Consider the following 17,121-nt stretch of genomic DNA (forward strand, 5'->3'; position numbering starts at 1 on the left):
AGGCAGTAACAGCAAATCATCTAATGTTCTCTGTTCTCCCCATACTGAACGGTCTTTAGTCATCCTATTTAGCTAGAATAGCCTACCCACGTACAGTGCATTCGGAAAGTATTTAGACCCTTTGACTCTTTCCACATTACACCCTTATTCTAAAATGGATTAATAACAACAAAAATCCTCCCCATAATGACAAACAGGTTGACATTTTTGCTAATTTATACAGTACCAGTCAAAAGTTGACAAATACTCATTCCAAGGTTTGCTTTATTTTTTACTATTTTCTACATTGTAGAATAATAGTGAATACATCAAAACTATGAAATAAAGCATGTGGAATCATTGGAAACAAACAAGGGAAAACAATCAATTTTAGAATAAGGCTGTAACGTAACAATTTGGAAAAAGGGGCCAAAATACAAAATACACTCTGCTGCAGCGCTGTCTGACAATCAATTTACTAGTTCTTTAAAGATGATAATGCATACTTTCACAAACGGTCACTCGCACTTGTCATTGGGTTGTCTGCATTCCTCTATCATGCAGTGGCCTATGTCGTCTGTGTGTATTTAACCTAACATAGGTGTAAAACTTAATTATCATGTTTCTAAGATAAACTATACAGAACAAAAATATAAAAACGCAACTTACAACTATTTCAAAAATGTAACAGTTACAGTTCATAAGGAAATCAGTAAATTTAAAGAAAATCATGAGGCCCTACTCTATGGATTTCACATGACTGGGCAGTGGTGCAGCCATGGTGGGCATAGGCCCACCCACTGGGGAGCCAGGCCCAGCCAGAATGATTTATCCCCACAAACCATCCTGCAGGTGAAGAAGCCGGATGTGGAGGTCCTGGGCTGGCATGGCAACACGTGGTCTGTGGTTGGGTCCAGTTGGACGTACCGTCCAGAGAAATTACCATTAAATTCTCTGGCAACAGCTCTGGTGGACATTCCTGCAGTCACCATTCCAATTGCACACTCCCTCAACTTGAGACATTTGTAACATTGTGTTGTGTCAAAACTGTACATTTTAAAGTTGCCTTTTGTCCATAGCACAAGGTTCACCTGTGTAATGATCATGCTGTTTAATCAGCTTCATGATATGCCACACCTGTCAGGTGGATGGATTATAATAGCAAAGGAGAAATGCTCACTAACAGGGATGTAACCAAATTTGAGATAAATAACCTTTTTATGCATATGGAACATCTGATCATTTATTTCAGCTCATGACACCAACACTTTAAATTTTTGTTCAGTGTAGGTAGAATATCTACTTAATGAAAACTACAACTCCCTTCAGCTCAGCATCCGATTAAGTCAGCCCCCCGCAGCGCTGATTCAGAGGGGTTGGGTTAAATGCGGATGACAGATTTCAGTTGAATACATTGTTGGACAACTGACTAGGTATCCCCCTTTCCCATATAGTTCTTGACTTACTTGCTCGTGAATTATTTGATTTCTCGCTAGAGAAATGGCATATTGGGCTCACAAAAAAAGCTGAAGTAAATGGAATGCAAGTAATTGAACAGACGTTGGTCAATCAGTTGTTTAATAACCAATTTATTATTAAAAATGGTGTGGGGGGGGGGGGGTGTAGGTTAAGTCGTTCAGCACTAGTAAACACCCAATCGGTGGGTTGAAGATACAATATAAATCAATAAAATCGCTCCGACTCAGTATTCCAAATAACCCCACAGGAATTGTTCAATCACTGCAATAGGTATCAAACTGGTTGCGTCAAGTAGGCAGTCACTTAATCGCCTCAGTCAGGAGTCCCTGAATTAATCTGTTTGGGTTAGGGGGCAGCATTTTCACATTTGGATGAAAAGCGTGCCCAGAGTAAACTGCCTGCTACTCAGTCCCAGTTGCTAATATATGGATAGTATTAGTAGATTTGGATAGAAAACACTCTGAAGTTCCTAAAACTGTTTGAATGATGTCTGAGTATAACAGAACATACAGCAGGCAAAAACCTGAGAAAAAAATCCAACCAGGAAGTGGGAAATCTGAGGTTTGTAGTTTTTCCAACTCTTGGCCTATCAAATGTGTCTATGGGGTCATATTGCACTTCCTGAGGCTTCCACTAGATGTCAACAGTCTTTAGAACCTTGTTTGATGCTTCTACTGTGAAGTGGGAGCGAATGAGAGGGGATTGAGTAAGGTCTCTCCCAGTGGGCCATGAGCTGACCATGCGCATTCACGTGAGAGTTAGCTCGAGTTCCATTGCATTTCTGAAGACAAAGGAATTTTCCGGTTGGAACATTATTGAAGATTTGTTAAAAACATCCTAAAGATTGATTCTATGCTTCGTTTGACATGTTTCTACGGACTGTAATGGAACTTTGACTTTGTCTGCTCCTAGTGATCGTGCGTCATGAATTTGGAATACTAGGCTAAACGCGCGAACAAAATGGAGGTATTTGGACATAAAGATGAACTGTATCGAACAAATCAAACATTTATTGTGGAACTGGGATTCCTGGGAGTGCATTCTGATGAAGATCAGAGGTAAGTGAATATTTATAATGCTATTTCTGACTTGTTGACTCAAACATGGCGGATATGTTTGGCTTGATTTGTTGTCTGAGTGCCGTACTCAAGATTATTGCATGGTTTGCTTTTTCCGTAAAGTTTTTTTGAAATCTGACACAGCGGTTGCATTAAGGAGAAGTATATCTTTAATTCTGTGAATAACACTTGTATCTTTTATCAATGTTTATTATGAGTATTTCTGTAAATTGATGTGGCTCCATGCAAATTCACAGGATGTTTTGGAGGCAAAGCCAAATGTAAACTGAGGTTTTTGGATATAAATATGAACTTTATCGAACATAACATACATGTAGTGTGTAACATGTTGTCCCGGGAGTGTCATCTGATGAAGAATATCAAAGGTTAATGATTCATTTTCTCTCTATTTCTGCTTTTTGTGACTCCTCTTTGGTTGGAAAATCGCTGTATGCTTTCTGTGACTAGTTGCTGACCTAACAATGATATGTTCTGCCTTTGCCGAAAAGCCTTTTTGAAATCGGACACTGGTTAGATTAACGAGAATTGTATCTTTAAAATGGTGTCTAATACTTGTATTTTTGAGAAATTTGAATTATGAGATTTCTGTTGATTGAATTTGGCGCCCTGCAATTTCATTGGCTGTTGGCGAGGGGTTCCGCTAGCGGAACGGGGTTCTTTCTCCCAATGGACTAGAAGAGCAGTCGGCTAGGTAATGCTTTTTGGAGTGAGTATTATCAATCTCAATGGGCTTCAATAAAAAAAGATCTGTGGGAGAGATACAGTAGCAACCAGGAAATTAACTTGAAATTCCCTAGCACTCAGCGCATGATAAATTGAATTATATTTTTCCTGGACAGCAATGGCCATTTTCCTTGATCAGTTCTGGCAGAGAACATCGGTGTCCCAAGTCTAGTGGGTTCATTTGATCAGCTGTGAATAATAAGGACAGACTAATGTATGGATCTCTAGGAGACAGCCGCTCGCTCATAAGCTCAGGGCAAACGGGTCAATATTGATGAGTTTGTGGAAATCGCTTAGAGGAGGATCCGCATGAATGGCGGGAGGAGGACCACAAGAGGGAGTGTGTAAGGACGGACAGATAGTGGATACATGAAAAGGATGAAGATTGAGGTGTAACAAAAGGTTCCTCTGACTCTTCCTTCTCTCCCCCCCAGAAGTTTTTCCCACACTAGAAATATGAAATGAGCTCCCTTAGGGCCGACCGATTTAGGTCTGTTCACAGAGCATGGTCACAACTGCTGCCATGCTCTATAGTTCTACATCTGTCATTGACATTAGTAAACTTCGATTTTCAAGAGGGACATAAATGTTACTTTATTGCAAGCTCTGCTCCAATAAATGAGTGATAGAGATTAATGGGCCTACGGAGGAAACGGTCCATCACGGCCCCAGAAAGGTTCTTAGAAACAAGACTCATTCCCTTTGCTTAAAATACAACAGTGTTCTACGGCCATTTTTTGTCCGCATTTAAAATTGTGAGGTAAGTCCCATGAATTAGGTATTAACAGAAAATAAAAAATTACCCAGATTGCATCAAAGTGAACCAAAAAGCCCTGTTCAAAGGAAAGTAAACTTACCAAATGTTTATGCAAGGAATGATCGAGTTTAGAACATGATTCTTTTGGTTGCCATTATTGACCTTGTTTACCACCAGATAGAGACTTGGACGTTATCAACAGGATCAGCTTGAAGACTACAAGGACATAAGTGAAGGCTGCGAGCCTGAAGCCTATCTGGAACAGGAGGTGTGTGGTGGAGTGGGTTTTAACCTTGATCAGGACACACTCTTAGATTCACCACACATCCAGACCGACATAGTAACAGAGTTCTCCTTGTGAAGTCACACACACCCCTCCAAATAGTGTAGAAGACAACATCCCAATCAAAACATATAGGCATATCATGACCAGACTGGCTCGCTATTGTGACTGATTCCTCTGGGAAGCACACAGACCTGTAAGAGAACATTGTCATGTTTCTCTGGCTCAGGCTAGTGTGTCACATTTCATTTGAAAGGGTTAATTGCAACGAACTGTCCCTAAAATGTTTGCAAATATCAGGATCAGAAGTCAGTATTAAAACAGCACATAAATGTAGCTAAATCCCCTGTTTTATGTGAAATGTGTTCTTTATCCTGTAAACATAATGTGAAAAAACTGTTTGGGAACCTCTATGACTCTGTGCCCCACTCTCCCTGCCTCCCAACAGAGCATCTCACTCCCTCCTTATAATAGGGGGTGACAGCTTTATACATGTACAACGTAACAACGCCAGAGCATGTTTTTCTAATGACTGCCTTGCCTGGTTCACCAACTACTTTGCAGACAGAGTTCAGTGTGTCAAATCGGAGGGCATGTTGTCCGGTCCTCTGGCAGTCTCTATGGGGGTACCACAGGGTTCAATTCTCGGGCCGACTCTTTTCTCTGTATACATCAATGATGTTGCTCTTGCTGCGGGCGATTCCCTGATCCACCTCTACGCAGACGACACCATTCTATATACTTCCGGCCCTTCCTTGGACACTGTGCTATCTAACCTCCAAACGAGCTTCAATGCCATACAACACTCCTTCCGTGGCCTCCAACTGCTCTTAAACGCTAGTAAAACCAAATGCATGCTTTTCAACCGTTCGCTGCCTGCACCCGCACGCCCGACTAGCATCACCACCCTGGACGGTTCCGACCTAGAATATGTGGACATCTATAAGTACCTAGGTGTCTGGCTAGACTGCAAACTCTCCTTCCAGACTCATATCAAACATCTCCAATCCAAAATCAAATCAAGAATCGGCTTTCTATTCCGCAACAAAGCCTCCTTCACTCACGCCGCCAAACTTACCCTAGTAAAACTGACTATCCTACCGATCCTCGACTTCGGCGATGTCATCTACAAAATAGCTTCCAATACTCTACTCAGCAAACTGGATGCAGTTTATCACAGTGCCATTCGTTTTGTTACTAAAGCACCTTATACGACCCACCACTGCGACCTGTATGCCCTAGTCGGCTGGCCCTCGCTACATGTTCGTCGTCAGACCCACTGGCTCCAGGTCATCTACAAGGCTATGCTAGGTAAAGTGCCGCCTTATCTCAGTTCACTGGTCACGATGGCTACACCCACCCGCAACACGCGCTCCAGCAGGTGTATCTCACTGATCATCCCTAAAGCCAAAACCTCATTTGGACGCCTTTCCTTCCAGTTCTCTGCTGCCTGCGACTGGAACGAATTGCAAAAATCTCTGAAGTTGGAGACTTTTATCTCCCTCAACAACTTTAAAAATCTGCTATCCGAGCAGCTAACCGATCGCTGCAGCTGTACATAGTCCATCTGTAAACTACCCACCCAATTTACCTACCTCACCCCCCATACTGCTTTTATTTATTTACTTTTCTGCTCTTTTGCACACCAGTATCTCTTCTTGCACATGATCATCTGATGATTTATCACTCCAGTGTTAATCTGCTAAATTGTAATTATTCGATTTATTGCCTACCTCATGCCTTTTGCACACATTGTATATAGATTCTCTTTTTTTTTTCTACCATGTTATTGACTTGTTTATTGTTTACTCCATGTGTAACTCTGTGTTGTCTGTTCACACTGCTATGCTTTATCTTGGCCAGGTCGCAGTTGCAAATGAGAACTTGTTCTCAACTAGCCTACCTGGTTAAATAAAGGTGAAAAAAAAAAAAAAAAAAAAAAAAATGGATACCATTGTCTCCCATGCGAGGAGGTTGTGAAACAAGAAAAACTGACTGGCACAGGGCTCACCTTCCAGGCAGCCCTCACCAGCACAGACTAAAACATTTTTTTTAAACTTGCAGGTGTTTACATTGTGCTCTCCCAATTGGCATTGACAGCACAGCTAAAAGTCTGAGCATGGGAGAGGCCAGAGATAGCCCTTGTGGTTGTAGACCTGTGTGTATGGAGGAGAGGGGTGTGGGGGTGCCACAGGCTCTGGGCTGTAAGGAACTGCTGGCCTTCTGGGAGAGATGAGAGCGCTCTGAGAAACAAAGCACTGTTTACTTTGGGACCATTCCCTGGACATCTTTCTGTCTGGGTGTGCTGGAGATAAACCCCCCCCCAAAAAAGAGAAAGAACATAAGACTACATAGAAAGAGTGAAATACACCACAAAAACGAGAGGCAGGGAAATGAATGGCTCTCGATTTCCTCAAGATTTTTCGGTTAACTAACAGATTGCAGAGAGCTATTCAGAGCACTGGGACACAGTCACTCATACTACACATGACAAAAGGTTGATTAACGGTCACTAGTGTTTCAATGAAAGACAAAAGATAACATCTTCCCGGATGTGAACACACATTTGGTTGTTGAAATGACCTGAGAAGTGATGCCCCAAGCAGGAAGCCCATTATTGGTGGTGCTCATGTTACTCTTGCCTCCTCACAGACATACAGAACAGGGGCCTGTGGAGCATCTACATGAGGCATCTATGATGAGACGGTGGAAACATGCACACCGTTTCCACCACCGGCCGTTTACAGTAGAATATCTGGGAAATATCTGGGAGTAGGGAGACATGAAGGGCTGTGTCATATCCTAAAGAATCCGAAACGTCCACACTGACAGGCCAGGCTACTGGATGGATGAGTGGACGAAGGGGATGGGGCTAACGGTGCTCATCAATCATTCTTCCCGTCCACCACTGTGATATGAACCATGCACTCTGCCTCAATGTACAAACCCAGGTAACATAATGTACAAATTCTCTGGATTTCAGCAGCTTTAGACATGTGTTACTCAATACAATATTCAATTTTAAAGCATGGACATAGTGGGCACACAAACACCAGATCTCTGTCAGGCAACAGGAACAAACTAGAATCAAACAGTGTGTTCAAACATAGATCAAAGTTCATGGGGATTAGAACTAGGGATAGGCTATTCATCTGCATTCTTTTCTGGATAACTGCTAAACTTTTCAAGTGTGTTGAAACCAATGATGCATGTTCTTTGCAACCCATGACAACATCTGTAGAACGCAGGAAATAAGCTTCAGACCTGCAAAATTCTCTCCACCAACAACAGGGGTATGAACAGTGCTTGTGCGAGCAGGATATTCCCCAATGAATCTTTTAATCTCAATTTTAAAAAAGGCACAAATGAATGTGTTTGGGTAATTGAGTTAGTCTTATTGAACTTACCTGGACCACTTCTATTCCTCTTTTCCTGAAAGGCAGATAAGAAAAAAAAACAAAATCAGAATGTGTACATTCATTCATTATTCTAATATCCTCAAAATGTAGAGGTTGGGGAAGAGACACAGCAATGCCTTAACGCCAACAGATTACCCTGACAAATCTACAGACATTAAAACAAAATTGACTACCATTCTCCAGTGTATTTTCAAGCTCTCTGTTGTGATTGGTAGCCATTTTGGTTCACCACAAGGGGAATCTCACACCATTACAAATGTTATGGCTGTTTTGAAGGGCAGAGAGGGCAAAGAAACCAAGATAGAGCATGCACCTCGCCACTTCAAGGGTCCGGAGTCTGTCTCACATAAAACATTGACAGTGATATACTCAAGTACCAACAGACTTCGGCATCAGTGTTTAAATTCAGAACACACAAATCTTATGAAATTCTGGGAATGAAAACCAGTGGCATAACACTCAAGAATAGAATGTGAATTTGTTCTAGGAATTCATAAATAAATGGCCATTAAGTCTAAATTAAATCATCTCTGAATGCTTAGTCTGGGAGTCCAGGGCATGCCTTTACTTTTCAAAGACACAGGATGGAGCTTTTGGGAAAATAAATAAATAAATAAATAAATATATATATATATATATATATATATATATATATATATATAAAAGAAAAGGGTTGCTTGGCAACGCACAGACCTACAAGAGCGAAGTCCTTAGTAGCGTTTGTGTAAAAGACATCCAGCTGCTCTAACGTAATAAACCACAATGCTGTCCGACAACCACTGAAGGACTTGACGGTCTTTCATATCCACCCCAGTCTGCCCAAACAGAAATAGTATAAAGGCTGTTTACACTGCACCTTAGCTCAGGGTTAAGAGCGTCCTTAGCCCTGAGCTAAGGGAGATCTTAGCCCGAGGCTAAGCGAGTGTTCATACTTGCACATTCTAAAGTCGGCTAGCACCAACCTTAGCCCAGGGTTAGCTGGCCCTGCACCAGAGCAGTGTTAGCACAGACTTTGGGGTTAGCCCCAGAAACAGTGCCAAAATATTACGTGTGAAACGGGGTCAAGAGCAATGCCTAGACTGCCCAATCACAAGTGGCACATTCACTTAACTGACATATGAAAATAATGTGCATAACAAGCATAAGTAATTTCATACTACTTAATTCAAAAACATTGGTTGCTATGCCAAACAAAAAGGGTTGGTATGCAGGCTGGCTAAAGTCTTCACTTAGCCAAGTAAAGCTACAAACTCTACAGCTGGAATGGTAGAACACTCAATTTCTGTTTTCATAGATATCTATTGACATTTAATTGCATATATCCATGACAGTAATTGTGTTGCATTATTTCGCCTGAATCAGAAAAGTTAACGTCTCATTTGTTCACAGCATTCGTGATAGAATTTCAAAAGTGAAACATTATTTACGATGATGTCGACAGGAAAACAGCAAGGTTTATACAAACCATGACTGTTGGAAGTCAAATGCTAGGCTAGAAGCAACATTTAATAGTGTGTTAATAAATGTCTTGTTTATAACATTGGTTGCATGTCAGAAATAGAATGTTGGTCGCATGTTGTTTGTCCATTATCCCAGGGCTTTGGAATACAAGTGTGAATCTTTAGCCCAGGGCTAAAGCTTAGTCTAGGGCCAGCCTAGCCTGGGGTTAAGACAGCCTGGGGCTAAGACCAAAGCAGTATGAAATGGCCTTAAGTGGCTGATTTCAAGTTTGAGTGTTGTCCGTACTATAAAAACAGTGATCAAAACAAATGTTAGAGGTCATCAAGTAGTGAGGACATGCAGGTCCTACTCATCTGAACACAGACAAATATGTGGAGGAGGGAATGAACACTAAGCTAGGGTATGTGGAAAAACAGTGAACTTTCAATGGGCACCATGTCAGAATGCTTGAGGGTATTTTTGTTTCAATAGATGCTGTTCAAGCTTCTTAGAAATCTGTCAAGGCAATGAGAGGGATGGGACATGTAGAAACCTGCTGGTTCTATGGGAGCGGTTGTCTAGATCAGATATTTCCTCATTATGAAAGCATGAGGTCCAAACGCAAACACGGAAGAGAGATGGCATCTTCCACAGAGCTGTAGATTTTAATGGTGATTAGCGGCCTCAATGAGACCAGGCTTTCTGATGACTAAACATAATTACATGCTTAGTTAGACACAGAAGGAGATGACAATTGTCACAAGATTAGGTATTTTTGGCGTAAGGCATAAAAATGTATTATTTGAGTAAAACATTTTACTGAGCCAGCAATTCATAACGTTTGAATTCTGCTTTCTTACCAACGCATGTTTCATTTGGATCAGTTTGGGCTCCCGTAGACTGATGCACTCATCTTAAACATTTGAACCAGGGACCAATGCCTATTGGTGAATTGTTACATCCCTAGTGACCATATAATGAAATCAGAAAGGAAGTCCTACTATAGTGGACACATTTTCTCTTTGTAAAACTGAAATGATACTTCAGGCTATTGACAGCAATATAACCTACAGCTAGAAATCATGGTGTGTGTGTGTGTGTGTTAGGCCAATGGCACCATGCACACAGGCACACTCCAAACAAACCTTTGACCTTAGTGCAGTAAAATAGGTGTCAAGTGGAGTACACGTTACAGCAAGGAATAACCTGCTACTTAGTACTAGGCTAAATGATGCCCCCCTCAAAAGGGATGGGCAGTTATTCCAATAGCTAAACGGACGTTAGCATTTGATTACCTCGGAGAGCATTCATAGTAAAAGAACATTTAAGGTTTAGTCAAAAATGTAATCAAATGATCTATGCAACATAGCCTACAAGGATAGACCATTACATTTGAAACGTTTAACAGTTTAATGACAGTGCTCCCCATTTTTTTTTTTTTTAAACGAATCCGTTTCACATGTGTAGCTTCTTAATGTCGGTCAAAGAAAAGTGGCTCTACAGTCAGACGCTCCATGTGTAGCAAGTGAAGTGGGAGATTTCTAAATCAATGCAAAAATTGAATTAAAATGACAGAACTACATTGGCTAAATGATCAACAGGTAGGCGGTTGTTTCATATGAATGGAGATGTAGACATTGGACAGGGAGCGCAGCAAAATAGCCCAATTAGCCCTGCTACTTTAGCTAGCTACTGTAGCTAGCTTCTTTACAACGATTTGATGCAGTCAAGACCGGCACTACCAGATGGTATGATAGGTAACCTATGGCAGCAACAAGTTTGTCTAACTTGCGCGAGTCAGTTTGGCTACTTTCTATCCCCATCTCTTTGCCATAGACTGAGAGACAGAGCAGCGCACCGGCTTAAAAAAAAAAAAACAAGATTTAAACCATCTAACATTTGTTTAAAAAGATACTATTTGAATACGGAAAAATCATTTAAAAACACCCATCCCTATTCCTTAACTATATTTTCCAAGAGTAGGCAAGACACAGAAGATTTGATTGTTCAAACCCATCCCTGGCCCACACGCACAGCCCATCCCTACCCACCCTATAACCTACATACTACACGCTGAGCCATCCTCCAGAGGGAGTCATTTGGTTGGAGGGTTATGAAGAGACTTAAAATATTTGGAGGATTACATTGTCGTAATCTGTGCTGGCTCAATCAGGTTGCTTTGAATCAACAGCTCCCTTGGCAAGGTGAAAATCACTCACCACTGCTATCAGCAGAGAGAATCCACTCTGACAAAATATCCTACCTAACCCAGAGACCTGCCCTAGTTGAATGGTTTTGGTCATTTCACATCATCTGCCCTTTAGGCGTTTTTCACGTGGGCCGAGTGTGACACTCCTAAAACACGGGCAGCAACAGAGAAAGGATGATTAAAGCCAGTTTGCCTGAGTGTTGTGGGTCCCATCCCTGCTTGTTGATACCAAATACAGCACTATTTAGCCATCAGCAGGCAGGGTTTACAGTCAGTTCTGCTGAGGAAATCCAATGCAATCCCTGCCCCACTTTACAACGCCTTATATAACCATTCACTCTGCTGGAGACTGATACAGCAAGGCACAATGTAAAGTAAGGTAAGAGATACTATCTCCCTCTACTCAAGCGCGTTGCATGCACATTCACCTACTAGGTGCTTTAGTAAAGCCTCTTACTTTTCCAAATTCCAGTTGCTCAGGTTTCACAAACCTAACACACCCATGTTATAAGAGAGGCACCTGGAGCCACAAACCACACCCACATACCCTCATCTTACACACACGTATGTGTGGTAGTAGAGTAGTGGCCTGAAGGCACACACTTAATGTGTTGTGAAATCGGTTGTGAATGTATTGCAAAATGGTTTAACTGCCTTAATTTTGCTGGACCCCAGAAAGAGTAGCTGCTGCCTTGGCAGTAGCTATTGGCGATCCATAATAAATACAAATACGCAACAACAATTGCTCCTCCCCCAATCTGCTGGTGTAATACTTAAGGCCTACATTCACCACAACCTCTCTGGTCGTCTTTTTAGTGAAATCTTTAGACTAGTCAAATTCATACATTTCTCTCAATGAGGACTCAAACAGTAATGGTGAGAGCCTCCTCCACACTACTGTGCCACGAAACTCCTGTGCCCACACATACAGAACTCAGCATCACGCAGAGAGCAATTCTCACATCACAGGAGACCAATCAAAGGTCTAATTAACTATGCTTCAAGGGGGACTCAAGAGACAGGAGAGTAAAGGGCAGGCCGATGGAGATCACATCTCTAACGACAGAGCCTCTGAACAAACCATGAAAAGGACCAATTTAAAATATGCCTCTTAAAGGACAAGTCACAGAGCATAAGATTAATGAAAGTAGTCATAACAATTGTCTAAAACATAGCAGACGGTCGCTTACAGTGCCTTTGGAAAAGTATTCAGACCCCTTGACTTTCTCCACATTGTTAGGTTACAGCCTTATTCTAAAATTGATTAAAATTGCCCCCCCCTCCATCTACATACAATACCCCATAATGACAAAGCAAAAACAGGTTTAGAAATTGTTGCTAGGATATCACCCTCAAGTCTTCTTGGGTTTGCCGCTACAAGCTTGGCACACCTGTATTTGGGGAGTTTCTCCCATTCTTCTCTGCAAATCCTCTCAAGCTGTCGGGTTGGATGGGGAGCGTTGCTGCACAGCTATTTTCAGGTCTCTCCAGAGATGTTGGATCTGATTCAAGTCCGGGCTCTGGCTGGGCCACTCAAGGACATTCAGAGACTTGCCCCAAAGCCACTCCTGAGTCATCTTGGCTGTGTGTTTAGGGTCTTTGTCCTGTTGGAAGGTGAACCTTCTCCCCAGTCGGAGGTCCTGAGTGCTCTGGAGCAGGTTTTAATTAAGGATCTCTATGTAGGGATGGTGCCAGGTTTCCTCCAGACGTGACGCTCAATCCTGGTTTCATCAGACTAGACAATCTCGTTTCTCATGGTCTGAAAGTCTTTAGGTGGCTTTTGACAAACTCCAAGCAGGCGGTCATGTGCCTTCTACTGAGAAGTGGCTTCTGTCTGGTCACTACCATAAAAGGCTTGACTGGTGGAGTGCTGCAGAGACGGTTGTCCTTCTGGACGGTTCACCCATCTCCTCAGAGGAGCTCTGTCAGAGTGAGCATTGGGTTCTTGGTCATCTCCCTGACCAAGACCCTACTCTCCAGATTGTTCAGTTTGGCCAGGCAACCAGCTCTAGGAAGAGTCTTTGTGGTTCCAAACGTCTTCCATTTAAGACTGATGGAGGCCAGTGTGATCTTGGGGACCTTCAATGCTGCAGAAAAGTTTTGGTACCCTTCCCCAGATCGGCACCTCGAAACAAACAAGAACCAAGGTGGCGTAGCAGTGCAGACGTGTTTGTCATTGTCCGGTGTAAAAAATGTTTGATATATATACACACACACAAAAAAACAAACACATACAATCTCTTTTTCCATTTTCAAAATAAATATACCATCCGGCAACCTGCCTCACCCAATGTGATACGGATCTGCTATTTTTTAGACCTTATAGCTAGAACCTCCATCAGAATGTAGCCATCAGATGCTAACCAGCTACTTAGTCATTGCTAGCAGCCTTTACCTTTAGCTCAGACACCAGCCGCTTTTAGCCTGGATAATAACCGCCAGTCTGCACAGCCTGATATCAACCCTGAGCATACAGGACTGCTCGTCTCCACTACATCACCAGATTCCTGCCGTAAGCTCTGGACCATTACTCCATATCATTGCAGCTAGCTAGCTGCTACCGAGTGGCCCAGCCCCGAAGCTAGCCTTGAGCCAGGCCAATCTCCTGGCCTGCTCAGTGGACCCAATGACACTCGGCTACACAGCTGATACCTCCCAGACTCTTCACTAACACGACTAGAAGCCACTACATCTCCGGATTCCTGCCGTAAGCTCTGGACCTTTGCATCAGATCATCGCAGCTAGCTAGCTCCTACCGAGTGGCTATAGTGGCTAACGCCCTTGTCCCGAAGCTAGCACCAGTTAGCCTCGAGCCAGGCGCATCTCCCAGCTAGCAAACTAAATTACTCCAGCTACAATACCTCTTGTCAATTGGCCTGGACCCTTTGTCAACACAGCACCCCGCCGATCCATCACGACTGGTCCGCCGACATAATTCCGTCCGTTGTGCCCTCAACCGGCCTTTGCCGGAAGTCGGTGAAGAAGCTTCTGCTAGCCCCAGCCTGCTATCTGTATGTACCGCTTGCTAGCATAGTAACTGCTACCTAACGGCTTCCCTGTTTCATCTATTGCTGTTCACTGGACCCTATGATCACCTGGCTACATAGCTGATGCCTGCTGGACTGTTCATTAATCACGGTACTCCATTTTGTTTATCTGTCGGCCCAGCCTCGAACTCAGGCCCTGTGTGTAGTTCACTGACCCTCTCTGCCCATTCATCACCATTTTACCTGTTGTTGTCATCTTACCTGATTAGCTGTTGTCTTACCCGTTGTTGTCTTAGCTAGCTCTCCCAATCGACACCTTTGATTGCTTTATAGCTCTATATGTCAATATGCCTTGTATACTGTTTAGGGTAGTTATCGTTTTATTTTACTGCAGAGCCCCTAGCCCCACTCAACATGCCTCAGATACCTCTTTTGTCCCACCTCCCACACATGTGGTGACCTCACCTAGCATAATTAGTGCCTCCAGAGATGCAACCTCTCGCATCGTCACTCATTGCCTGGGTTTACCTCCACTGTACCCGCACCCTACCCGTCTGTACATTATGCCCTGATTCTATTCTACCACACCCAGAAATCTGCTCCTTATATTCTCTGTCCCCAACGCACTAGACGACCAGTTCTTATAGCCTTTAGCCGTACCCTCATCCTCCTCGGGTGATGTGGTTAACCCAGACCCTGTGTCCCCATGCGCTCTCATTTGTTGACTTCTGTAACCGTAAAAGCCTTGGTTTCATGCATGTTAACATCAGAAGCCTCCTCCCTATGTTTGTTTTACTCACTGCTTTCGCACACTCCGCCAACCCTGATGTCCTTGACGTGTCTGAATCCTGGCTTAGGAAGGCCACCAAAAATTCTGAGATTTCCATCCCAAACTACAATATTATCCGTTAAGATAGAACTGCCAGTGGGGGAGGAGTTGCAATCTACTGCAGAGATAGAACTTTGCAGGCTGTCATACTTTCCAAGTCTATGCACAAACAGTTCGAGCTTCTACTTTTAAAAATGAATCCCTCCAGAAATAAGTCTCACTGTTGCCGCCTGTTTTAGACTTCCCTCAGCTCCCAGCTGCGCCCTGGACACTATATGTGAATTGATTGCCCCCCATCTATCTTCAGAGTTCGTTCTGCTAGGTGACCTAAACTGGGATATGCTTAACACCCCGGCCATCCTACAATCTAAGCTAGATGCCCGCAATCTCACAAATTATCAAGGAACCCACCAGGTACAACCCTAAATCCGTAAACATGGGCACTCAGATATCATCCTGACCAACTTGCCCTCCAAATACACCTCTGCTGTTTTCAATCAGGATCTCTCCGAGCTGGTCACGGGTGCACCTCAGCCACGCTCAAGGTACTAAACAATATCATAACCATCGATAAAAGACAGTACTGTGTAGCCATCTTCATCGATCTGGCCAAGGTTTTTGACTCTGTCAATCACCGTATTCTTATCGGCAGACTCAACAGCCTTGGTTTCTCACATGACTGCCTCGCCCGGTTCACCAACTACTTCTCAGACAGTTCAGTGTGTCAAATCGGAGGGCCTGTTGTCCGGACCTCTGGCAGTCTATGGGGGTACCACAGGGTTCAATTCTCAAGCCGACCCTTTTCTCTGTATATATCAATGTTGCTCTTGCTGCGGGTGATTCCTTGATTCACCTCTACGCAGACGACACCAGTCGGGATACATCTGGCCCTTCTTTAGACGCTGTGTTAACAAACCTCCAGACGAGCATCAACGCCATACAACACTCTTTTCGTGGCCTCCAACTGCTCTTAAATGCAAGCTCTTCAACCGATCGCTGTCCATCTAACATCAAAACTCTGGACGGTTCTGACTTAGGTATTTGCAGTTGTCCACATATTCTAGGTGTCTGGCTAGACTGTAAACTCTCCTTCCAGACTTACATTAAGCATCTCCAAACCAAAATTAAATCTAGAATTGGCTAAAAACCTCCTTCACTCACGCTGCCAAACACACCCTCGTAAAACTGACTACCCTACCGATCCTCGACTTCAGCGATGTCATTTACAAAATAGCCTCAAACTCTACTCAGCAAACTGGATGCAGCCTATCACAGTGCCATCAGTTTTGTCACCAAAGCCCCATACACCCAGCACCGCAACCTGTATGCTCTCGTCGGCTGGCCCTCGCTACATATTCGTCGCCAGAACCACTGGCTCCAGGTCACCTATAAGTCTTTGCTAGGTAAAGCGCCGTCTTCTCAGCTCACTGGTCACCATAACACCCACCAGTAGCACACACTCCAGCAGGTATATCTCACTGGTCATCCCCAAAGCCAACACCTCTTTGGCCGCCTTTGCTTCCAGTTCTCTGCTGCCAATGACTGGAACGATTTGCAAAAATCGATGAAGTTGGAGACTTCTCTCCCTCACTAACTTTAAACATCAGCTATCTGAGCAGCTCACCGATCGCTGCACACAGCACATCTGTAAATAGCCCATCCAACTACCTACCTCATCCCCATATTGTTTTTATTTACACACCAGTATTTCTACTTGCACATCATCTGCACATCTATCACTTGTGTTAATTTGCTGAATTGTAATTACTTCGCTACTATGGCCTATTTATTGCCTTACCTCCTTACTCAATTTGCACACACTGTATATAGATTTTTCTATTGTTATTGACTGTACTTTTGTTTATCCCATGTGTAACCGTGTTGTTTTTTGTTGCACTGCTTTGCTTCATCTTGGCCAGGTCGCAGTTGTAAATGAG

At 43.2% G+C, this 17,121-nt stretch overlaps 1 protein-coding gene across 2 annotated transcripts in view; it reads right to left on the reverse strand.

Moving 5' to 3' along the window:
• The window catches only part of itpk1b (inositol-tetrakisphosphate 1-kinase b), a 42,980-nt gene that overhangs the window by 23,769 nt on the left and 2,090 nt on the right, over positions 1-17,121 (reverse strand). For both annotated transcript variants that reach the window (XM_071365950.1, XM_071365951.1), the window contains exon 3: positions 7,708-7,732. In XM_071365950.1, the coding sequence (XP_071222051.1) occupies positions 7,708-7,732 (25 nt within the window). The remainder of the gene's footprint in view (positions 1-7,707; positions 7,733-17,121) is intronic.

This window comes from Salvelinus alpinus, chromosome 25, assembly GCF_045679555.1.
Source record: "Salvelinus alpinus chromosome 25, SLU_Salpinus.1, whole genome shotgun sequence".
Taxonomy (NCBI): domain Eukaryota; kingdom Metazoa; phylum Chordata; class Actinopteri; order Salmoniformes; family Salmonidae; genus Salvelinus; species Salvelinus alpinus.